The sequence below is a fragment of the Nerophis ophidion genome, linkage group LG01, assembly GCF_033978795.1.
Source record: "Nerophis ophidion isolate RoL-2023_Sa linkage group LG01, RoL_Noph_v1.0, whole genome shotgun sequence".
In the NCBI taxonomy this organism is placed as follows: Eukaryota; Metazoa; Chordata; class Actinopteri; order Syngnathiformes; family Syngnathidae; genus Nerophis; species Nerophis ophidion.
Genome location: NC_084611.1, coordinates 49,770,466 through 49,796,778, shown reverse-complemented (window position 1 = coordinate 49,796,778; position 26,313 = coordinate 49,770,466). Strand labels below are relative to the sequence as shown.

Genomic DNA, 26,313 nt, shown 5'->3' with positions numbered 1-26,313 from the left:
AATGCTGATTGTAAAATGTTTTATAATATCCACAAAGTTCAGTGAGCAGGTTATGTGTGACCATGATTGTGGATTTTTTTTTTCTGCACCATGACTCGGGAAGGTTGTTCGGACTGGGTCATACAAGTGAATGCCCTGGATGATATATATAATCAATAGTCACTGACTTGAGTTACTTTCGTAGACCACCAGATGGCAACAAAATGGCAGCTATCAGACTGCTGTTGCTTATTAGACGCGTGGCACCTCTGATACGTTTGGTGTTACAGGGTCTTTTTTTTTTTGCTCAAAACTTACGGAATCGTTTTAAATAAACGAACAAAAGGCTATAAAAAAATGGGAGCCATTACCTCCCTGCTTGGCACTCAGCATCAAGGGTTGGAATTGGTGGTTGAATCACCAAAAATGAGTCCCGGGCGCGGCCACCGCTGCTGCTCACTGCTTCCCTCCCCTCCCAGGGGTTGATCAAGGGTGATGGGTCGAATGCAAAGAATAATTTGGCCACACCTAGTGTGTGTCTGACAATCATTGGGACTTCAACCTTAACTTAATATTGGCCACCACAAATCCCGACTGGAATGGAATCGTCCTTAAAACCAATTGACTTTTTTTTGATGGCGTTGTCCGACTTTGGGAGAGGACCTGACAGATTGTCTTTCTTGTAGGATTCCTCGACAAAAGTGTGTACGTCGACGACCTCCGCCTCCATTTGCGGCACCGGCACCACTCTGCCGCTGCTCCCGGCGACGCCGATGCCCGTGATGCTGTCGGCGGAGGCCCAGCGGACCTGAATATAATAATAATAGTATTAATGATTAAAAAAAATAATAATACAATTGCGTAACTGCTTAAGGGTGTCAACAATTCTGCCTGTATGAAAATATTGATGTTCATATACACATTTAATAAAATTTTCAAATTAGTCATTTTATATTTATTAATTAAACAACATTTTCATTTTGAAAGCTTCTAATAATTTAGTTCAGGGGTGTCCAAAAATCCAAAGTATGCAAGGGTATTTTGATCATTTTTATTTGGGGGGAAAAAGAAGCTAAAAACACATTGTGGAGAGGCTGAGCCGGCGAACGAGCAGCGGGGCTGGGTACGCTCAAGCCAAGCCCAAGATGGCGGTGTGGAGGCTTTTCAGCTGCTCCTCTCCACTGCTCACTCACGGTCCGCTTTTCAGCCGCCGTCGTCCTCGTCTGCTCTTTACTTTCGCTCCTCGGTCGCTGCGGGCTCTCCTCCTGCCCCAATCTCTCCTCCTCCTCCCCTTTTATACAGCGTGAGGAGAAATGTTAATTGTGTACCGGTGCGCGATCTACGCACCTGCACTTGACTGCGGCGTCATACCCGGCACGCCCCGCCTCTCCGCACGGCCGCAGTCAAGTGCAGGTGCGTGGATCGGTCACCGGTACACAATTAACATTTCTCCTCACGCTGTATAAAAGGGGAGAAGGAGGAGAGATCGGGGCAGAAGGAGGAGGAGAGCCCGCAGCAGCGACCGAGGAGCGAAAGCAAAGAGCAGACGAGGACGACAGCGGGTAAAAAACGGACCGTGAGTGAGCAGTGGAGAGGAGCAGCTGACAAGCGATCCGACCTGAAGACAAAGCTTTATTGCAAAATAAGAGTCACCTGCTCAAAAGCAATGTCCTTCCTGGGTGGTCCATTGAACCTGTCACACCTGGGTGAAGTCTTGTCTGGGTTTTGTCTGGTTTCTTGTGGTTTTGTCATTTCCTGTTTTATTTTGAAAGGTTAACTCTCCCTCTCGTTTCAGGTCACTTGCCCTTCCTCCCGTTTCACTGGTCTGATGTCTCTCCTGATTGCCTGATTGTGCCCACCTGTGTCACCCTCCCTCATGTGTATAAATGTCTCGTCCTTTTCTTGTGTCAGAGTATATCGTCTCGCTACGTGCCGCCAGCCTTGTCCACAGCCTTGTACCACGTTTGATAAGCATTGTCTCGCTTTATTTATTGATTTCTTTGTTTCTTCTGAGAGAGTGATTTTCTGTTGCGAAAGTTTTTGGGTCTAGTCTTTTGTATCTATTCCATAATGTCTCGGCTTCCTATTTCCTCCTTCTGGAGCGCGTTTAGTTTGCTTGCTTCTCGACTCCTTTGCATGATTGATTATCCGTTTTGTGGATAATTGTAGATTGTTGGGTTTTTGTTATTAGAGTCATGTAGAATTTTTTTTTGCTATATCCTTTTTCCTCCTTATGGAGTGATGTTCTGTTTATTGCCTTATGCCCTTTGCAACATTTCCTTTGTTCTTCAAATATATCATAGATTTTGTAGCCACTTTGTTTAGATCACTCTGTCCTAGAGATAGCAAAGAAAACTAATTAAATAAAGTCTGAGTCAATTGTCACTCTTCTGCACCTGAGTCCTCATTTTTGCCCAGACCTAACAGAACCCGCACGATGGTTTAAGACTGTCACACACATATTTAAATACAAAACTTTGTCAGCTTTGTGTATCAGGTGACTATTTTATTATTAGTAAAACATATTTACTTTTTTTTATGTTTTTTTTTCTTACATTTCATCTGTAAGACTATAATTGTATTCATTATTTTAAAAAAAAATTGTATACCTGCTTAAGGGTGTCAAAATTCTGCCTGTATGAAAATATTGATGTTCAATTACACTTAATACATTTTTCAAATTAGTCATTTTATATTTATCAAACATTTTCATTTTGAAAGCTTCTAATTTAGTTCAGGGGTGTTCAAAAATCCAAAGTATGCAAGGGTATTTTGATCATTTGTATTTGGGTTAAAAAATCCTAAAAACACATTTAAATACAAAACATTGTCAGCTTTGTATTACAGGTGACTATGTATCTATTAGTTAAAAAATGCATTTCTAAATCAATCATTTTATATTTGTTAAACAGCATTTTAGTTTGAAAGCTTCTAATAATTTAGTTCAAAAATCCAAAGTATGTAAGGGTATTTTGCAAATTTATATTTGCGGGAAAAAAATGCAAAAAACACATATTTAAATACAAAACATTGTCAGCTTTGTATTACAGGTGGCTAAGTATTTCATTAATTATTAGTAAAGAAAATGTACCTTTTTTTTGTTACATTTCATCCAAGAATATTATAGTATTAGTGATTAAAAAAGTAATACAATTCTGTAACTGCTTAATGTCAGAAATTCTGCCTGTATAAAAATATTTATGTTCAATTACACATTTAGCTGTTTTTTTTAATATTTTTTTTATTTTGAAAGCTTCTAATAATTTAGTTCAGGGGTGTCCAAAAATCCAAAGTATGCAAGTGTATTTTGATCATTTTATTTGGGGAAAAAATGCTAAAAATACGTATTTAAATACAAAACATTGTCAGCTTTGTATTACAGGTGACTTAAGTATTTTATTAATTATTAAAGAAAATTTACCTTTTTTTTGTTTGTTTTTTGTTACATTTCATCTGTAAGAATATAATAATAATGGTATTAATTATTTAAAAAATAATACAATTGTGTAACTGCTTAAAAATGTCAAATTCTGCCTGTATGAAAATATTGATGTTTAATTACACATTAAGCTGTTTTTTATATTTATTAATTAAAAAACATTTTAATTTTGAAAGCTTCTATTAATTTAGTTCAGGAGTGTCCAAAAATCCAAAGTATGCAAGTGTATTTTGATCATTTTATTTGGGGAAAAAATGCTAAAAATACATATTTAAATACAAAACATTGTCAGCTTTGTATTACAGGTGACTTAAGTATTTTATTAATTATTAAAGAAAATGTACCTTTTTTTTGTTACATTTCATCTGTAAGAATATAATAATAATGGTATTAATGATTAAAAAAAATAATACAATTGTGTAACTGCTTAAAAATGTCAAATTCTGCCTGTATGAAAATATTGATGTTTAATTACACATTAAGCTGTTTTTTATATTTATTAATTAAAAAACATTTTCATTTTGAAAGCTTCTATTAATTTAGTTCAAGGGTGTCCAAAAATCCAAAGTATGCAAGGGTATTTTGGTAATTTTTATTTGGGTTAAAAAATGCTAAAAAAAACATTTAAATATGAAACATTATCAGCCTTGTATTACAGGTGACTAAGTCCATTCATTTTCTACCGCTTATTCCCTTTGGAGTCGCGGGGAACGCTGTTGCCTATCTCAGCTACAGTCGGGCAGAAGGCGGAGTACACCCTGGACAAGTCGCCACCTTATCACAGGGCCAACACAGTTAGATAGGACAACATTCACACTCGCATTGACACCTTAGGGCCAATTTAGTGTTGCCAATCAACCTATCCCCAGGTGCATGTCTTTGGAAGTGGGAGGAAGCCAGGAACCCATATATATATATATGTATATATATATATATATATATATATGGGTTATATATATATATGTACAGCACTTACTTTTTCTATTTGTTTTTCTTTTTATTATATTTCCTCTGTAAAGATACACTAATAAGAATGATTAAAACAATAATATGATTGCATAACCAATTGCCTGTATAAAAATATTAATGCTCCGTTTCACATTCAACTGTTTATTATTGTAATTTTTCCAATGTATTTAACTCACAAGTTAATTTTATTTGTTTTTCATTAACTTCTATTTTAATTTTTTTTTATTTTTGAAAGTTCGAATATTTTCCAAACATTTTCCACCAGGGGGCCCCATACAGACAAGTCAAGTATGGCTAGCTAAGCTAGCGGATATGTCCATATATGTATATACATACATATATATATATATATATCCATCCATTTTCCTACCGCTTATTCCCTTTCGGGGTCGCGGGGGGCGCATATATATATATATATATATATATATATATATATATATATATGTGTGTTTTGTACTGTTATTCGTACTTCGACTATTATTTTTCATCCATCCATCCATCCATCATCTTCCGCTTATCCGAGGTCGGGTCGCGGGGGCAGCAGCCTAAGCAGGGAAGCCCAGACTTCCCTATCTCCAGCCACTTCGTCTAGCTCTTCCCGGGGGATCCTGAGGCGTTCCCAGGCCAGCCGGGAGACATAGTCTTCCCAACGTGTCCTGGATCTTCCCCGTGGCCTCCTACCAGCTGGACGTGCCCTAAACACCTCCCTAGGGAGGCGTTCGGGTGGCATCCTGACCAGATGCCCGAACCACCTCATCTGGCTCCTCTCGATGTGAAGGAGCAGCGGCTTTACTTCGAGTTCCTCCCGGATGGCAGAGCTTCTCACCCTATCTCTAAGGGAGAGCCCCGCCACACGGCGGAGGAAACTCATTTCGGCCGCTTGTACCCGTGATCTTATCCTTTCGGTCATGACCCAAAGCTCATGACCATAGGTGAGGATGGGAACGTAGATCGACCGGTAAATTGAGAGCTTTGCCTTCCGGCTCAGCTCCTTCTTCACCACAACTGATCGGTTTATTTAAAAAAAAAAAGTTAACCAAAAAAAATCACCATCAGCGGAAAGAATAAAAGAGAAGAACCGGAAGCCGAAAGTAAAAAAAAAAAAAAAAAGTTAATACAACAACAAAAAATCACCAGTAAGCAGAAATAATAAAACAGATGAACCGGAAGTTAAAAAAACAAAACAAAGCAGAGAGCAGGGATGACCACGCCCCCTCCCCCCGAAACTCATCTGACTGGTCGCTGCAAAGTCCTTTCTTCTTCTGCTGCTGCCTTCGCCGACTTCCCATACAGTGTTATTAGTGCGCCACTTTTGCCCCCATCGGTCGCTGAGGGAAAATGACCGTCCGTTTTGTTCAGGAGGACACCTGCTGAATGAAGGAAGCTTCTTCAAGGTAAAGATGTGATTAAGAAGTTGACACTCGCCCGTCGTCCCCATGACAAATGTACACTCTGACAGTCGTCACCATGACAAATGTACACTCTGACAGTCGTCATCATGACAAATGTACACTTTGACAGCAGCCAGGAAGCAGGAACGTCCACTTTTAGTGGTAAGTTAGACTTGTTTTGCATGATGTGAATGCTGTTAAATAGCATCACATTGGGATTGCCAACTGCATGATCTAGTGCAGAGGTGTCTAACTCCTTTTCATCGAGTAATATATGAATATACACTATATTGACAAAAGTATTTGGCCACCCATCCAAATGATGAGCATCAGGTGTGCTAATCACTCTGCCCGGCCACAGGTGTATACAATCAAGCACTTAGGCATGGACACAAACATCCCTCTTAATCAGGGCAAACAAGTGTTTTTTTTGTTTTTAACTGGAAACAGTAACATAGGAAAATAAATAAAACCATTACAAAAATGTGTGGACAACCAACATAATAAATGTTCACACATTTAAAACATTTTTTGTAGGTCAGTGTGATAGGAAAATAAATAAAGCAATAAAAATGTTTTTATAAATGTGTGGACAACCATTATAATTAATTTCCACACATTCAAAAAAATGTTTTTAGTTCTGTATCATAGGAAAATAAGTCAATAACAAAATGTGTGGACAACCATTATAATAAATGTCCACACATTTAAAAAACTTTTTTTTTTTAGGTCAGTATTATAGGAAATTGAATAAAGTAATAAACAAATAAAAACGTGTGGACAACCATTATAATAAATGTCTGCACATTTAAAAAAACAAAAACAAAAACATGTTTAGGCCAGTACTATAGGAAAATAAACAAAGCAATAAAAAAATGTGTGGACAACCATTCTAATTAATGTCCACACATTTTTTGTAATTTGTTTTTTTTAGGTCAGTATCATAGCAAAATAAAAAAAGCAATAAACACATTTAAAAATGTGTGGACAACCATTATAATAAATGTCCATGCATTTTTCAAAAAATATTTTACCTAAGTATCATAGGAAAATAAATAAAGCAATAACAAAAATGTGTTGACAACCATTCTATTTAATGTCCACACATTTTTATTTATTTTTGTATTTTTTAGGTCAGCGTTATAGGAAAACAATTAAAGCAATAACAAACATGTGTGGACAACTATTATAATAAATGTCCACACATTTAAAAATAAAAAATAAAAAAAGGTCAGTATCATAGGAAAATAAATAAAGCAATAACAAAAATCATCAATCAATGTTTACTTATATAGCCCTAAATCACTAGTGTCTCAAAGGGCTGCACAAACCACAACACAAACCACTACGACATCCTCGGTAGGCCCACATAAGGGCAAGGAAAACTCACACCCAGTGGGACGTCGGTGACAATGATCACTATGAGAACCTTGGCGAGGACCACATATGTGGGTAACCGAAAGCAATGGATGTCGAGCAAGTCTAACATGAAACTGTGAAGGTCAATCCATAATGGATCCAACACAGCCGCGAGAGTCCAGTCCAAAGTGGATCCAACACAGCAGCGAGAGTTCCGTCCACAGTGGAGCCAGCAGGAAACCATCCCAAGCGGAGGCAGATCAGCAGCGCAGAGATGTCCCCAGCCGATACACAGGCAAGCGGTCCATCCTGGGTCCCGACTCTGGACAGCCTGTACTTCATCCATGGCCATCGGACCGGACCCCAACCACAAAGGAGGGTAGGACATAGGAGAAAAAGAAAAGAAACGGCAGATCAACTGGTCTAAAAAGGGAGTCTATTTAAAGGTTAGAGTATACAAATGAGTTTTAAGGTGAGACTTAAATGCTTCTACTGAGGTGGCATCTGAAACTGTTACCGGGAGGGCATTCCAGAGTACTGGAGCCCGAACGGAAAACGCTCTATAGCCCGCAGACTTTTTTGGGGGGCTCTGGGAATCACTAATAAGCCGGAGTCCTTTGAACGCAGATTTCTTGCTGGGACATATGCTACAGTAAAATCTGCAAGATAGGATGGAGCTAGACAGTGTAGTATTTTATACGTAAGTAGTAAAACCTTCAAGTCACATCTTAAGTGCACAGGAAGCCAGTGCAGGTGAGCCAGTACAGGCGTATTATGATCAAACTTTCTTTTTCTTGTCAAAAGTCTAGCAGCCGCATTTTGTACCAACTGTAATCTTTTAATGCTAGACATGGGGAGACCCGAAAATAATACGTTACAATAATCGGGACGAGACATAACAAATGCATGGATAATGATCTCAGCGTCTTTAGTGGACAAAATGGAGCGAATTTTAGCGATATTACGGAGATGAAAGAAGGCCGATTTCGTAACGCTTTTAATGTGTCGAAGATAATACCCAGATTCTTTACCGAGTCGCCTTGTTTAATTGTTTGATTGTCAAATGTTAAAGTTGTATTATTAAATAGAGGTCGGTGTCTAGCATTTCCATTTTTTGGGCGTTGAGTTGCAAAAAGATAGCGGACATCCATTGTTTAATTTCATTAAGACCAGCTTCCAACTGACTACAGTCCGGCGTGTTGGTCATCTTAGGAGCATGTAGAGTTGGGTGTCATCAGCATAACAGTGAAAGCTAACACCGTATTTGCGTATGATGTCACCTAGCGGCAGCATGTAGATGCTGAAGAGTGCAGGGCCAAGGACCGAACCCTGGGGAACTCCAAACGTTACTTTAACAAAGTCCGAGGTCACATTGTTATGGGAGACGCACTGCATCCTGTCAGTAAGATAAGAGTGTGGAGGTCTTCCTCTTCCCCTCCGGATTCCTAGCGGATCACTGGGACCACACTTGATACGTGCGTCTTTAACAGAACAGTTTTTATTTTACATTCACATTCATTTCCAAGGTCCCTCTTTTTTTGCTCTCTGCAATCGGGTTTATTTTATGCAGTGTTCACTCTCTCTGCTTTTCAGCCTCTCGGTCTCCTCTGTCCTCACGAAGAAGGCCCCCCTCATGGTCTCCGGCCCTGCTAATAAAGGGAACAGGTGATTAGATAACTCGTTCCAGCTGAGATTATCCACTCACCTGTTGGCTGCTTCATGGCCGACCCTGCACACACCCCGCCCGCAGGGGACGCGCGACCACGCCCCTTTACAGGCCTCCACCGCCAGACTCAGGCCGGACACTCGTCCGGCCGCGCCACCTCCCCCCCACCCCCCACAGCGGGGCGAGAGAGGAAGTCGGCCACGGCCATCCGCGCGCCCGGCCTGTGGACCACCCGGAAGTTGTAGGGCTGCAGTGCGATGTACCACCGGGTGATCCGCGCATTGGCGTCCTTCATTCGGTGAAGCCACTGCAGAGGTTTGTGGTCCGAGCAGAGACTGAAGGCCCGCCCCAGCAGGTAATAGCGGAGGGCCCCGATCGACCACCGGATGGCGAGACACTCCCTCTCTACGGTGCTGTACCTCGCCTCCCGGTCGACGCCCCCCACCTGCTGGGTCAGCACAGCCCCCAGTCCCCGGCTCGACGCGTTCGCCTGCAGACCGAAGGGAATATTAAAGTTTGGCATGTGCAGTACCGGTTCCTCGCAGAGTGCTGTTTTTACCTCCTCGAACCCCCACTGGCACTGCTCCGTCCACTGGACCAGCTCCGGGGCACCCTTTCGGGTGAGGTCAGTCAGTGGGCTGGTCAGGTCCGCGAACCGGGGAATTGGACCGGCGGTAGTAGCCCGCCAGTCCCAAAAACTGCCTCACCTCTTTTTTTGTCTTGGGGGATGGACAGGCCGCGATCGCCGCCGTCTTGTCGACTTGTGGCTGCAGCCTTCCCCCCCCAAGTGGTACCCCAGGTACTGTACTTCCCTCCGCCCAATTGCGCACTTGGTGAGCCCCGCCCGCCTCAGGGACTTGAGCACTGCCCCCACCTGCCGCATGTGCTGTTCCCAGCTGCCACTGTGAATGATGACATCATCCAAGTATGCAGCCGCGTACGCCGCATGGGGTCGCAGCACCCGGTCCATGAGGCGCTGGAACGTGGCAGGCGCACCGAACAAGCCGAACGGAAGTGTCACAAATTGGTACAACCCGTCCGGAGTGGAAAAGGCCATTTTTCTTCGGGACTCTGGCGACAAGGGAATCTGCCAGTAGCCCTTGGTCAAATCCAGTGTTGAAAAAAACCGAGCAGCGCCTAGCCGATCCAGGAGCTCGTCGACCCAGGGCATTGGGTACGTGTCAAAACGTGATACCGCATTTACCTTGCGGTAATCCACACAGAACCGTATAGTCCCATCCTTCTTCCCTACTAAGACGATGGGGCTACACCAGGCACTGTGGGATTCTTCTATTACCCCCATCTCAAGCATGTTTTTTAATTCTTCCCGAACTACTTTGCGTTTGTGTTCGGGCAGCCGATATGGCCGAGATCGCACCGTAATCCCCGGGCTGGTCTCAATGTGATGTTGTATGAGATTCGTTCGTCCGGGCCGCGCGGAGAACACGTCAGAGAAGCTCCGCTGCAACTTGGCAACATCCTACTTCTGCGCCCCCGTGAGCTGTTTGTCACAGAGAAGATGAGGGGGCGGGCCAGAGTGCGGGATCTCAGGGCCCAGCTCCTCCTCCTCTCTCACTACCGTCACCATGGAGACAGGCTCGGCCTCCCTCCATGCCTTCAGCAAGTTCAGATGATAAATCTGCGTGTCTCCGCGTCGGTCTGAGCGCCAAACCTCATAATCAACATCACCTACTTGCCGTGTGACCTCAAAGGGTCCTTGCCACTTTGCAAGTAATTTGGAGCTTGAGGTTGGGAGCAATACAAGCACCTTTTCTCCCGGTGCAAATTTGCGCAGTTGGGCCCCTTTGTTGTACGTGTGCTGTTGACGCTCTTGGGCATGGAGCAAATTTATACGTGATAAGTGCGCCACCTGGTGGAGTTTTGCCCGCATGTCCATGACGTATTTAATTTCGTTTTTGCTGGAGCTTGGACTTTCCTCCCAGCTTTCCTTAATGACGTCCAGCACTCCGCGAGGCCTCCGGCCATATAGTAGCTCGAAAGATGTAAAACCTAGGGAGGTCTGGGGTGCCTCCTGCATCGCAAACATTAGGGGCTCCAACCACTTATCCCAATTGTGCTTGTCCTCGTGCATGAACTTACGGATCATGGTTTTTAGCGTTTTATTCAAGCGTTCCACCAGCCCATCCGTTTGGGGGTGATAAACGCTGGTGCGGATGGCCGTGATTCCCAGTAACCCGTATAGTTCTTTTATCGTGCGTGACATGTAGGACGTGCCCTGGTCGGTCAGGATCTCTTTCAGGATCCCGACCCGGGAAATGACCGTGAAGAGTGCTTGCGCCACACTCTTGGCTGAGATGGAGCGCAACGGCACTGCTTCAGGATACCGCGTTGCGTAATCCACCAGGACTAACACAAAGCGGTATCCCCGTGTGCTCGGAGAAAATGGTCCGATGAGGTCCATCCCAATTCTCTCGAACGGGACCTCTATGAGTGGTAATGGGCGCAAGGGGGCCTTCGGGATGGCCGCCGGGTTCACCAGCTGGCAGTCCAGACAGGCCGCGCACCACCGGCGCACGTCTGCCCGGAGGCCTGGCCAATAGAATTGCACCATGACCCGATTAAGTGTTTTATCATACCCCATGTGGGCAGATAGCGGGTTGAAATGGGCCGCCTGGAAAATCATTTCCCGGCCTCCTTTTGGCACCAACAATTGGGTTTGTTCCTCCCCGGTCTGAGTGTCACGGGTCACTCGGTATAACCTATTGCGAATAATTGAAAAATGGGGAAACACCCGCGCTTTCCCCTGGCGCACCAGCTGACCGTCGAGGAAATCCACCTGGTCCCAGGCCACGCGCAAGGTTTCATCGCGGGACTGCTCGAGGGGAAAATCCTCCGTAGGTTGCCATCGGAGGGCCGGGGGGGCCTCCCCCGCCTCCCCCCCCGGTTCCCGCTCGGCCGTCCCGGATGACACTGCGTCGCCACCGAGAGCCACGCGGATGCTCCCCTCTCCTACAGCCTGTGAACGCATCCCCACGCATTGCGTTACTAGCTGGTTAAACCCTGGCCAATTCGTTCCTAAAATTATGGGGTGCGTGATGTGCACGCTGGCGGGAACCTTGACACTATGCTTTTGGCCTTTTGTATTGAATTTCCACTGGCACAAACGGGTACTCGTGCACATCCCCATGAATACACCTAATTTTACCCTGTGTTGCGTGCCTCAACACCCCGGATCAAACCAAGTTTTGGTGGATCATGGACTGTTTGCAGCCTGAATCCACCATTGCCCGGTATACACTCCCTTGTACCCTTACCGGGACACAGTATGTCTCCCCTGAATCGGGGGTGGGTGCTGGAGGCCCAACAACCTGTAACACCTGCCCCACCTCCATCATGGAGCACTCCCGTGAGACGACCCCGTGGACCCCCCCTTGTTGTGTGTCTGTGGGTGCGTGAGTGTGTGCTTTGGCATTGTTCTTCTGAGTGGGGAACCTGCTCCTTGGCCAGGTGGCCCGGCCATGCGGGTGCGCTGCTCCAGGGACGTTCCTTCCGGCGGTGTGACTCGTCGACGGGGTGCTGGTGTAGGCCTTTCGGCCGCTTTTGCCGTCGCCTCCTTCTGGACAGCCAGGTGGTCATCCGCCAAGTTTACCGCCATCATCACGTCCTGGGGGCGGTGGTACCTCACCCATGCGGCGGTCCTGGTCGGGATGGCATCAATAAATTGTTTGAGGACAATTAACTCGAACATTTGACTGTCTTGCCCATTTGGTTGTAGCCACCGGGTGGCCGCGTCCCTCAGTTGCTGCGCCAGCACGAATGGGCGGTCATTTGGGCCCAACCTCAGAGCGCGGAACCTCCGCCGGTGGTCTTCTGGACTGCTGCCAACCCGATCCAGTATGTCGCAGCACAGGTTCGGGTACTGCATCCGGGTGGCCGCTGGGAGACTCAGGACCGCCCGCTGCGCTTCCCCCGCCAGGAGTGGGAGCAGTTTCATTCCCCACACCTCCTCCGGCCACCTGCACGCTTTTGCTGTGGCCTCGAACACATCAAGGTACGTTTGAGGGTCCTCCCCCTCCCCCATGCGTTGCATCGAGGTCGACGCCCCCGTACCTGAGTTTGCTCTGTCCATTAGGGCCTGCAGTAGTTGGGTCTGCTGCTGGCTCGCTGACGATACCTCAGCCAGCACTTGTCTGAGCGCCTCTAGGGGTGTTGTGGTGGACATTTTCTTGGTCCTTTGTAGTTGGGCGCCACTGTGGAGGTCTTCCTCTTCCCCTCCGGATTCCTAGCGGATCACTGGGACCACAACACTTGATACGTGCGTCTTTAACAGAACAGTTTTTATTTTACATTCACATTCGTTTCCAAAGTCCCTCTTTTTTTGCTTTCTGCAATCGGGTTTATTTTATACAGTGTTCACTCTCTCTGCTTTTCAGCCTCTCGGTCTCCTCTGTCCTCACGAAGAAGGCCCCCCTCATGGTCTCCGGCCTTGCTAATAAAGGGAACAGGTGATTAGATAACTCGTTCCAGCTGAGATTATCCACTCACCTTTTGGCTGCTTCATGGCCGGCCCTGCACACTCACCCCGGTATCGAAAGCAGCGCTAAGATCGAGGAACAGGAACATAGATGACGCATCAGAATCCATCGTTAGCAATAGATCATTAGTCATTTTTGCGAGGGCTGTCTCCGTAGAGTGATTTGCCCTGAAACCGGATTGAAAGGTTTCACATAGATTGTTAGACGCAAGGTGTTCATTTAACTGCTCTGAAACAATTTTTTTGAGGATTTTCGAAATAAAGGGAAGGTGAGACACCGGTCGGTAGTTTACCATGAGGTCAGGATCGAGGTGAGGTCATTTAAGGAGAGGATGAAAAAGCGCTTTTTTGAAAGCTAGGGGAACAGTACCTGAGGAAAGTGATAAGTTTACAACATTTATTACTGATGGACCTAATAATACAAAGAGCTCCTTGATAAGTTTCCCAGGAAGTGAGTCAAGTAAACATGTTGTTTGTTTTATTCTATTTACACGTTGTAACAATTCCTCTAATATTATTTCCTCAAAACGAGAGAAACTATTTTGGAGGGCAGTATCCGCCTTATATACAGTCGTATCAGTGTTAATATAACCCAGTTGTAGCTGGGACGCATTGTCTTTAATCTCCTTTCTAATAACTTCAATTTTCTTAATAAAGAATTGCATAAAGTCATGTGCTGAGTGGGTGGAGCTACTGGAAGGGGTCCCTTGTTGGGTTATCGATGCTACTGTACTAAATCGTTTTTATTAAGGCGGATGATATTTGAGTAATATTTAGCTTTTGCTAAGGTAAGCATGCGTTCATAAGTTATTAAACTATTACTCCATGCTTGATGGTGCACCTCAAGTTTAGTCGTGCGCAATTTGCGTTCTAGCTTTCTACCTAATAATTTCTGAGCTCTATTTTTTTCTGTAAACCATGTGTGGACAACCATTATAATAAATGTCCGCACATTTAAAAAAAAAAAAAAAAAAAATACAAATAAAAAATTAGGTCAGTATCATAGGAAGACAAATAAAGCAATGACAAAAATGTGTGAAAAACCATCTATAATAATTGTCCGCACATTTAAAAAAATATATTTTTTAGGTCAGTATCATAGGTGAGATAGGCACCAGCGACCCCAAAGGGAATACGCGGTAGAAAAAGAATGGATGGATGTCATAGGAAAATAAATAAAGCAATAAAAAAGAAAAAAAAATGTGTGGATAACCATTCTAATTAACACATTTTTATTTTATTTAAATTTTTTTTAGGTCAGAGTTCTAGGAAAACAAATAAAGCAATAACAAAAATGAATAAAGAAATAAATAAAAAAACACTACTATAAATGTCCACACATTAAAAAAATAAGATAAAATTAGGTCAGTATCAGAGGAAAACAAATTAAGCAATAACAAAAATGTGAGGACAACCATTATAATAAATGTCCACACATTTTTTTTTTTTTAGTACAGTATCATAGGACAATAAATAAAGCAATAAAACATGTCTATACATTTATTATAATGGTTGTCCTCACATTTAAAAAAAAAAAAAGTTATATTCTTTTATTGTAATTGTATTAAAACGATAAGGATACGATTGCTGCTGGCCTTCTTGAATTAGTTGGTGTTCGCCAGCAGAGGGAACCATTGCTCTCACTATTAACTAAATATCTCCTTGACAATTGTTGCAACATCACTTCTACATCTCATTCAGCATTCAGCATCCTATGGAAGGACCCCACCTCTCTCTCTCTCTCTCTCTCTCTCTCTCTTTCTCTCTCTCTCGCTCTCTCTCTCTCTCTTTTCTCTCTCTCTCACCCCCCCCCTCTCTCTCTCACTCTCTCTCTCTCAGAGAATAGAGCAAGCCGGCCTCCACACTTTGCAGCCAGTCTGCAAGTGGAGGAACGAAGCGAGTGAGAGAGAGGGGGGGGAGTTAAAACCGAAAGCCCCTCACTAAACAGCAAAAACGGAAGGCTTTGGAGTATTCAATTTTTTCTTTCGCTTTATATTTTTCCTTTTCCTCATCGCGGCGCTGGGAGGCGCCTCCTCTTTCCACAGCGTCTCTCTGTCCCTCATTTGCCTCCTCATCTACTTCTCCATCTACCTGCTCTAGAATTGTCTCTCTTCATGACGAGGGGAGCCCACTTTCCTCGCCGGCGCCATCCTTTCCTCTCCTCCTCCTCCCTCACGCCATTCCGCCATTTCCACAACTCTCACCTCTTACCAACTCGGATCCAATTTCTTGCTTTAAAACTCCTTGAATGACTTTTTTTTTCTTCTCTTTTGGCCCCGCCCACACCTGTTTACTTTGCACCACACTCTTGCAGGACTCTTAAATGTCCCTCTAGGTAGGTTTAGTGTCTGTCTATCTGTGCGTGTGCGTGTGCGTGTGCGTGTGCGTGTGTGTGTGTGTGTGTGTGTGTGCGCGCGCTTCACGTCCAACACACCTCAGTATCACATGCACCACGTCAGGGTTTCTCAAATCTCCCTTTTGATGAACAATTCCTTCATCGCCATCATCAGACCGTAAAACATGGCACATTTTCTTCCTTCAGCTCCAAGTTTGGGAAACCCTGAGCAGATGATCAAATGTTCTCACGTGACCTTTCCCATCTGTTCGTATTTTCTTAATCAGCGCACCTGTCACGTAAAACACTGTTTGCTCACCATTGTCGGGCCGCGAGCGCCCCCCCTCCTTCCCCCTAAAATACATGTGCTTCTCAGCTGTAATCCACTCTCCCACCACTTGTGGCAGTAATGACAATCTCAAACCAACAGAAGAAGTCTGCAGCTAAAGTCAGAGAAGCTTCGCAAGCGCAAAAAATATGACTAAAGTGATGAAGCTGTATTTGTACTTTAATTATAGTGACAGTTTATTTAGCAATATATTATTGTTTATTATTATATCGTCAGTTATTTATGAGTCCCTTCTTAATCGCTGTTTGTATTTATTTTTTCTAATCAGCCCAATCCAATTTTGTGTTAAATGATAATATTTTTGGCTTGGATGTGTTTAGATGTAAGATAACTAATTCAGTGTTAATATTTGAGTGGACCCCGGGCTCCTCTGTTATGTTGGAAAATTTTGGCCCCGAGGTCAAAATGGTTAAGAACCCCTGACATAAATTATAATCTTAAAATAACTTTTGTAAAAAAATAAAAAATTATATATATATATATATATATATATATATATATATATATGTATATATAATTTATTGACAGTTTTCCTTATATTTGTATCTGAATATTATGCTTTATTTTATATTTAATATATATTTTACATCAATTCTTAAATATATGTATTACTTTTAATGCACGCTCTAGATTTCATCATAAACCAACTTATTAGACATATTAAAAATTGAAACTCTTCTGTATTTTATGCCTTATTTTATATTTCAAAAATATTTTACATGAATTCTTAAATATATTTATTTTTAATGCATCCTCTCCAGAAGATTCCATCAAAAATAACCGATTTATTGGACATATTAAAAAATAAAATGTTCATTTTAAATGTGCAATCTCTTCTGTATTTAATGCATTATTTGATATTTATGAAATATTGTACATTATTTCTTTAATTAGTTTATTACTAATAATGCACCCTCTCTATAAGATTCCATCAAAGTAACCGATTCATTAGACATATTTAAACGTTAATTTTAAATGTGTAATCTCTTCTGTATTTTATGCTTTATTTGATATTTATTAAATATTTTACATTCATTCTTAAATATATTTATAATTTTTAATGCACCACTCTAGCAGATTCCATCATAAATAAGCGATTTATTAGACATTGAAAAATAAAATATTCATTTTTAATGTGCAAACTCTTCTGTATTTTATGCTTTAGATTATATCTATTAAATATTTTACATTAATTCATACATATATTTATTTTTAATGCACCCACTCTTGAAGATTTGATCGAAAATAACCAATTTATAAGACATATTAAAAAAAAGTTCATTTAAAATGTGCAATCTATTCTGTATTCTGTGCTTGATTTGATATGTATTAAATATTTTTACATTAATTCTTAAATATTTATTACTTTTAATGCAACCTGTCCAGAAAATTCCACCAAAAATAAGCGATTTACTAGACATATTAAAAAATAAAACATTCATTTTAAATGAGCAATCGATACTGTATTTGATATTTTATTTTATATTAATCAAATATTTTACAGTAATTCTTAAACATATTTATTATTTTTAATGCACTTTCTCCAGAAGTTTCCATGGAAAATAACCGATTTATAAAACGTATTAAAAAATAAAATATTAATTTAAAATGGGAAGTCTTCTGTATTTTATGCTAAATTTTACTTTTATTAAATATTTTACATTAATTCTTAAATATATTTATTATTTTTAATGCAACCTCTCCATTAAATTCCATTAAAAATAAGCAATTTATTAGACATGTTAAAGAAAAAAAAAAACATTTTAAATGTGCAATCTCTTCTGTATTTCATGCTTTATTTTATATTTACCAAATATTTTACATCCTTAAATATATTTTTTATTTTTAATGCACCCTGTAGAAGATTTCATTGAAAATAAGTGTTTTATTAGACATAAAAAAATTAAATGTTCATTTTAAATGTGCAATTTATTCTGTATTTTATGCTCTATTTTATATTTAAAAAATATTTTACATTAATTCTTAAATATATTTATTTTTAATGCACCCTCTCCAAAAGATCCATCTAACATAAGCGACTTATTAGACATATTAAAAAATTAAAAAAACATTTAAAATGTGCTATCTCTTCTGTATTTTATGCTTAATTTTATATCCATCAAATATTTTACATTAATTCTTAAATATATTTATTATTTTTAATGCACCCTCTCTCAAAGATTCCATCAAAAATAAGCAATTTCTTAGTCATATTAAAAAATAAAACGTTGATTTAAAATGGAAATCTCTTCTGTATTTGATGCTTTATTTTATATTTATGTAATATTTTACATTCCTAAATATATTTATCATTTTTAATGCACCCTCTCTAGAAGATTTCATTGAAAATAACGACTTTATAAGACATATTAAAAAATTTAAATTTAATTAAAAATGGGAAATCTCTTCTGGATTTGATGCTTTATTTTACATTTATTAAATATTTTACGTTAATTCTTAAATATATTTATTATTTTTAATGCACCCTCTCCAGAACATCCGTCAAACATAAGCAACTTATTAGACATATATAAATAAATAAATAAATAAAATAATGTGCAATTTTTTCTGTATTTCATGCTTTATTTTATATTTATCAAATATTTTACATCCTTAAATATATTTATTATTTTTAATGCACCCTCTAGAAGATTTCATTGATAAGTGATTTATTCGACATTAAAAAATAAAACTTTCATTTTAAATGTGCAATATCTTCTGTATTTTATGCTTTATTTTATATGTGGTAAACATTTTACATTAATTCTTAAATATATTTATTATTTTTAATGCACCCTCTCCAGAAGATCCATCAAACATAAGCAACTTATTGGACATATTAAAAAAAAAATATATATATTTTAAATGTGAAATCTCTTCTGTATTTTATGCTTTATTTTATAGTTATCAAATATTTTACATTTTTAAATATAATTATTATTTTTAATGCACTCCTCATAGAAGATTTAATCGAAAATAAACGATTAGACATAAAAAAATAAAAAGTTAATTTTAAATGCGCAATATCTTCCGTATTTTATGCTTTATTTTATATTTATTAAATATTTCACATTAATTATTAAATATATTTATAATTTTTAATGCACACTCTCCAGAAGTTCCATCAAACATAAGCAACTTATTAGACATATTAAAAAAATTAAAAAATAATTTTAAATGTGCAATCTCTTCTGTAATTTGTGCTTTATTTTATATTTATCAAATATTTTACATTGATTCTTAAATATATTATTTTTAATGCACCCTCTCTAGAAGATTCCATCAACAAATAAGCAATTTATTAGACATATTAAAAAAAAAATGTTCATTTAAAATGGGAAATCTCTTCTGTATTTTATGCTTTATTTTATATTTATGTAATATTTTACATTCTTAAATATATTTATCATTTTTAATGCACCCTCTCTAGAAGATTTAATAAAAAATAACCAATTTATTAGACATATTAAAAAAATTTAACTTTAATTTAAAATGGGAAATATCTTCTGTATTTGATGCTTTGTTTTATAATTATTAAATATTTTACATAAATTCCTGAATATATTTATTATTTTTCATACACTCTCTCCAGAAGATCCATCAAATATAAGCGATTCATTACACATATTTAAACGTTCATTTTAAATGTGCAACCTCTTCTGTATTTTATGCTTTATTCAATATTTATTAAAAATTTACACTCTTAAATATATTTATTTTTAATGCACCCCCTTCTAGAAGATTTAATTGAAAATAACCAAATTATTAGACATTAAAAAACTAAATGTTCATTTTAACTGTGCAATCTCTAAAGTTTGACATTAATTCCTAAATATATTTATTGTTTTGAATGCATCCTCTACAGAAGATTCCATGGAAAATAAGCGACTTATATATATATAAAAAGAAAAAAAGAGGGATAAATTTACCAAGGCGATTGAGACGGACTGACTGATGACAAATGACACAGCAGACCCGACTAGAACATTCCATCCCTCTGTCACATTTCCCTCATCCTGCTTTGGCTTGTGCTCTGCCTGCCGCCACGCCCCTTTTCCACCCCGCCTGACATCTTTCTTATCAACGGGGAAAAAACATGGAGCGCTCCTTTTTTGCTCTTGTCTTGTGTCGTGGCTGCCCTGACAGGTGTGGGGCGTGCTGTGTAAATGTTGTGGGGTGAGTAGTGTCCGGGTGTGGGCGTGGCCCGCATGACGTTCTTGTGCATCAACTTCCTGTTTAAACCCTCTCTTACCTGCCACCAGTAATTGCTGCTTTTGATCGTTATCATCTCCTTTTACACGTGTTGTTCTACTTTTAGCAACCTCACCTGCCGGCGCATCGCTGCATACACCTTTTCTATCTGGAAGTCAACTTGGCTTTAAAAAACACTTATAATAAGTTGTCATCACCACCACAACGCCATTATGTACGCTCTTTATGGGACCTTTTACTGGCAAATGTGGCTATGTTTACACTGATACGTTTACACTGCTGGCCCAAATCTGATTTTTTTCTAAATATGATTCAGGTTTATTCGTGTGTACTGGAGAGGAGGCTACACTGGATAGTCCAACCTCGGATCCAGGAGGAACAGTGTGGTTTTCGTCCTGGTTGTGGAACTGTGGACCAGCTCTATACTCTGGTCAGGGTCCTTGAGGGTGCATGGGAGTTTGCCCAACCAGTCTACATGTGCTTTGTGGACATGGAGAAGGCATTCGACCGTGGGGAGTGCTCAGAGAGTATGGGGTATCGGACTGTCTGATTGTGGCGGTCCACTCCCTGTACGATCAGTGTCAGAGCTTGGTCCGCATTACCGGCAGTAAGTCGGACACATTTCCAGTGAGGGTTGGACTCCGCCAAGGCTGCCCTTTGTCACCTGTTCTGTTCATAACTTTTATGGACAGAATTTCTAAGCGCAGTCAAGGCGTTGAGGGGATCTGGTTTGGTGGCTGCAGGATTAGGTCTCTGCTTTTTGCAGATGATGTGGTCCTGATGGCTTCATCTGGCCAGGATCTTCAGCTCTCACTGGATCGGTTCGCAGCCGAGTGTGAAGCGACCGGAATGAGAATCAGCGCCTCCAAGTCATAGTCCATGGTTCTCGCCCGGAAAAGGGTGGAGTGCCATCCCCGGGTTGGGGAGTAGACCCTGCCCCAAGTGGGGGAGTTTAAATACCTCGGAGTCTTGTTCACAAGTGAGGGAAGAGTGGATGGTGAGATGGACAAGCGGATCGGTGCGGCGTCTTCAGTAATGCGGACGCTGTATCAATCCATTGTGGTGAAGAAGAAGCTTAGCCGGAAGGCAAATCTCTCAATTTACCGGTCGATCTATGTTCCCATCCTCACCTATGGTCATGAGCTTTGGGTTATGATCGAAAAGACGAGATCACGGGTACAAGTGGCCGAAATGACTTTCCTCCGCCGGGTGGCGGGGCTCTCCTTTAGAGCAGTAGTTCTTAACCTTGTTGGAGGTACTGAACCCCACCAGTTTCACATGCGCATTCACCGAACCCTTATTTAATGAAAAAAAAAAAATTTTTCAATTTCAAGACAAAATGATTTTTTTACTGCTGCACAAAATGAACCGTGCATGAACATTACCTTGTTTGAAGAACAAAACCAACAGTGCATGAACTCATAACAAATTACACACCTGCAAATCAGTTTGACTTCTGCTGATGTCGTATCAATAAAATGCCAATAGGGAGAAGTTTTTATTTACACGATGAGTCGTTTGGCTTGACCTCCGCGGCGGAGGCTCCACCGAACCCCTGAGGCTGACCCACTGAACCCCTAGGGTTCGATCGAACCCAGGTTAAGAACCGGTCCCTTAGAGATTGGGGGAGAAGCTCTGCCATCCAGGAGGAGCTCAAAGTAAAGCTGCTGCTCCTCCACATCGAGAAGAGCCAGATGAGGTGGTTCGGGCATCTGGTCAAAATGCCAACCAAACTCTTTCCTAGGGAGGTGTTTCGGGCACGTCCGACGGGTAGGAGGCCACGGGGAAGAACCAGGACACATTGGGAAGACTATGTCTCCCGGCTGGCCTGGCAACGCCTCGGGATCCCCCGAGGGGGAGCTAGACCAAGTGGCTGGGGAGAGGGAAGTCTGGGCTTCCCTGCTTAGGCTGCTGCCCCCGCGACCCGACCTCTGATAAGCGGAAGTGGATGGATGGATGATTCTTTTTTTTCCCCAGCGGACTGTTTGGATTACAAGTAAAATGATATCTTTATTAGACTCCAGTGTAAATTTTGATCCAGTCTTCTTTGGCTTCCAGTCAAATTCCACATTGAGTTTTAAGATTTTAGTCCTGACTTTGCACAGCCTGAAGATCTGACCCTCAGTACATCACGGACTTGTCGGGCCCCTGCTTTACAGGGTCCTGACCCTCAGTACATCACGGACTTGTCAGGCCCCTACTCTACAGGGTCCAGCCTCCAGTCTTCAGACCGGGGTCTTCTAAAGATCCCAAAAACTAATTTTAGCTCCCAGACTCTGGAACAATTAACACCAGTGTTGACACTTTAAAAAAACATTTGAAAACTTCTCTTTTTAGTAAAGCTTCTAGTTAATGCACCTTTTACTATCATTTTTATTACACTTGTTTTTTAAAAATCATTTTCATGATGTTGCCCCTGTTGTTTCAATTGAATTGTTGTTTTACTTTACCTATGTTTTGTACAGCGCTTTGTCATTAAATCTTTGAAAAGTGATTTATAAATAACATTTACTTACTTACTTAAATGCAAACAGGCCCCAATGTGGACCAATGGGGCTCGAATGTGGACCCATGGGGCTCCAATATGGACCAATGGGGCTCCAATATGGACCAATGGGGATCCAATGTGGACCAATGGGGCTCCAATATGGACCAATGGGGCTCCAATGTGGACCAATGGGGCTCCAATGTGGACCAATGGGGCTCCAATATGGACCAATGGGGCTCCAATGTGGACCAATGGGGCTCCAATGTGGACCAATGGGGCTCCAATATGGACCGATGGGGATCCAATGTGGCCCCAATCTGGACCAATGGGGCTCCAATGTGGACCAATGGGGCTCCAATATGGACCAATGGGGATCCAATGTGGCCCCAATGTGGACCAATGGGGCTCCAATGTGGACCAATGGGGCTCCAATGTGGACCAATGGGGCTCCAATGTGGCCCCAATGGGGCACCAATGTGGCCCCAATTTGGACCAATTGGGCTCCAATGTGGACCAATGGGGCTCCAATGTGGACCAATGGGGCTTCAATGTGGACCAATGGGGCTTCAATGTGGACCAATGGGGCTCCAATGTGGACCAATGGGGCTCCAATGTGGCCCCAATGTGGACCAATGGGGCTTCAATGTAAACCAATGTGGCCCTAATGTGGACCAAAGGGGCTTCCATGTGGACCAATTGGGCTCCAATGTGGACCAATGGGGCTCCAATGTGGACCAATGAGGCGCCAATGTGGACCAATGGGGATTCAATGTGGGACCAATGAGGCCCCAATGTGGACCAATTGGGCTACAATGTGGACCAATGGGGCTCCAATGTGGACCAATGAGGCTCCAATGTGGAACATCCATCCATCCATTTTCTACCGCTTATTCCCTTTTTGGGGTCGCGGGGGGCGCTGGCGTCTATCTCAGCTACAATGGGGCTTCAATGTAAAACAATGTGGCCCCAATGTGGACCTATGTGGACCAATGGGGCTTCAATGTGGACCAATGGGGCTTCATTGTTGACCAATGGGGCCCCAATTTGGACCTATGAGGACCAATGGGGCTTCAATGTGGACCAATGGGGCTTCATTGTTGACCAATGGGGCCCCAATGTGGCCCCAATGTGGACCAATGTGGCCCCAATGTGGACCAATGTGGCACCAATGTGGACCAATGGGGCTTCAATGTGGACCAATGTTGCCCCAATGTGGACCTATGTGGCCCCAATGTGGACCAATGGGGCTTCAATGTGGACCAATTGGGCACCAATGCGGCCCCAATGTGGACCAATGTAGCTTCAATGTGGTCCAATGGGGCTTCAATGTGGGCCGATGGGGCTTCAATGTGGACCGATGTGGCTCCAATGTGGACCAACGGGGCTTCAATGTGGACCAATGGGGCCCCAATGTGGCACCAATGTGGACCAATGTGGAACCAATGTGGACCAATGGGGCTTCAATGTGGACCAATGTGGCACCAATGTGGACCAATGTGGCCCAATGTGGCCTCCTATGTGGACCAATGCGGTTTCAATGGGGACCAATGGGGCCCCAATGCGGCCCCAATGTGGACCAATGTAGCTTCAATGTGGTACAATGGGGCTTCAATGTGGTCCAATGGGGCTTCAATTTGGACCAATGTTGACCAATGTGGCCCCAATGTGGCCCCAATGTGGATCAATGTAGCTTCAATGTGGTCCAAAGGGGCTTCAATGTGGCCCCAATGTGGACCAATTGGGCTTCAATGTGGACCAATGGGGCCCCAATGTGGACCAATGGGGCTTCAATGTAAACCATTGTGGCCCCGATGTGGACCAATGGGGCTTCAATGTGGACCAATGGGGTTCCAATGTGGACCAATGGGGATCCAATATGGACCAATGGGGCTCCAATATGGACCAATGGGGCTTCAATGTAAACCAATGTGGGACCAATGGGGCCCCAATGTGGACCAATTGGGCTACAATGTGGACGAATGGGGCTCCAATGTGGACCAATGAAGCTCCAATGTGGACCAATGGGGCTTCAATGTAAAACAATGTGGCCCCAATTTGGACCAATGGGGCTTCAATGTGGACCAATGGGGCTTCAATGTGGACCAATGTGGCACCAATGTGGACCAATGGGGCTTCAATGTGGACCAATGTGGCCCCAATGTGGACCAATATGGCCCCAATGTGGACCAATGTGGCCCCAATGTGAAACAATGTGGCCCCAATGTGGACCAATGCGGCTTCAATGGGGACCAATGGGGCCCCAATGTGGCCCCAATGTGGACCAATGTAGCTTCAATGTGGTACAATGGGGCTTCAATGTGGACCAATGTTGACCAATGTGGCCCCAATGTGGCCCCAATGTGGATCAATGTAGCTTCAATGTGGTCCAAAGGGGCTTCAATGTGGACCGACGGGGCCCCAATATGGACCAATGTAGCTTCAATGTGGTCCAATGGGGCTTCAATGTGGACCAATGGGGCTTCAATGTGGACCAATGGGGCTTCAATGTGGACCAATGGGGCTTCAATGTGGACCAAAGGGGCTTCAATGTGGACCAATGGGGCTTCAATGTGGACCAATGGGGCTTCAATGTGGACCAATTGGGCCCAAATGTGGACCAATTGGGCCCCAATGTGGACCAATGGGGCTCCAATGGGGCTTCAATGTGGACCAATTGGGCCCCAATGTGGGCCAGTGTGGCTTCAATGTGGACAAATGGGGCCTTAAAAGTGAAAACAAAAGAAGTTGACCGGGTTCCCTAAATGAACAAGGAAGTCACTACTATTACTACAAAATACAAAATAAAAGCCGCCAAACCTTTAAAATTAGTGTTTTTACATGAAAATAATTGAATGTAATGTAATGTATGCATGGATGTATATCATGTTAGTCAGGGGGGGCCACACCTTTTATACTTTTCAATTTTCAAGTGGATCATTCATATATATAATTTATATTGATGTATTTATGAAAGAGAGGTTAACAAATTAAATGTTTAATGATAATACAAGCGTGTTTAACATCGGATCTACATTAGCTTTATTTTTCAACTCGCACAAACAACTTACACAATGTACGTTACATGTAAACAAATACGCTACAGGGTCAATTCCGGTCCTTCAACAATCGCTGTTTCTACGGAATCAAAATATATATTCCCGTATTTAATACAGACTTATTGTTTGTGCACTATCGACAAGTGAGGCACTGAAAATTCGGCCGTCGTAAATAGACTTTGTTCAGTGAAACCGGATGTTGTGATGCCTGGCGGGCTGCGTCTTTCATATGTGAACGATAAGTTAGCAATGGGACCACGAATAGTTGTGTAGCTAGTTTAGCCTTCTACCGTAAGACAACCATGTCACCGTGAATTGATTGACGTGGACCTCGACTTGAAAATCTTATTCAGGGTGTTACCATTTAGTGGTCAATTGTATGGAATATGTACTGTACTGAGCAATCTACTAATAAAAGTTTCAATCAATCCAAAAAACCCTCCCCCAGCAAAGTAAGGATTTTCCTAAAAGCTACTTTTAATGGCTCGCTTGGTGCCTACTATTAATGGCATTGCAGGAGGCAATGTTACGGTAAGTATTAACAGTAGGTTAAACATGTGTGAACGATAAGTTGG

At 42.0% G+C, this 26,313-nt stretch overlaps 2 protein-coding genes across 7 annotated transcripts in view; both read left to right on the top strand.

Annotated features, from left to right (window-relative positions):
• LOC133556279 (activating transcription factor 7-interacting protein 1-like) overlaps nucleotides 1-2,364 on the top strand; it is a 68,684-nt gene extending 66,320 nt beyond the window's left edge. For 2 of the 3 annotated variants that reach the window (XM_061906054.1, XM_061906063.1), the window contains exon 19: nucleotides 666-922. In XM_061906054.1, coding sequence (XP_061762038.1) covers nucleotides 666-791 — 126 coding nt within the window. In that variant the 3' untranslated portion in view covers nucleotides 792-922. Of the gene's footprint in view, nucleotides 1-665; nucleotides 923-1,774 lie in introns of those variants that run through there. The other variant, XM_061906072.1, reaches the window with a different exon arrangement.
• Nucleotides 2,365-5,542: 3,178 nt separating this feature from the next.
• grin2bb (glutamate receptor, ionotropic, N-methyl D-aspartate 2B, genome duplicate b) overlaps nucleotides 5,543-26,313 on the top strand; it is a 308,114-nt gene continuing 287,343 nt past the window's right edge. For 2 of the 4 annotated variants that reach the window (XM_061906010.1, XM_061905985.1), the window contains exon 1: nucleotides 5,543-5,781. The gene's annotated coding sequence lies outside the window, so the exon portion shown is untranslated. The other 2 variants (XM_061905994.1, XM_061906001.1) reach the window with 2 other exon arrangements.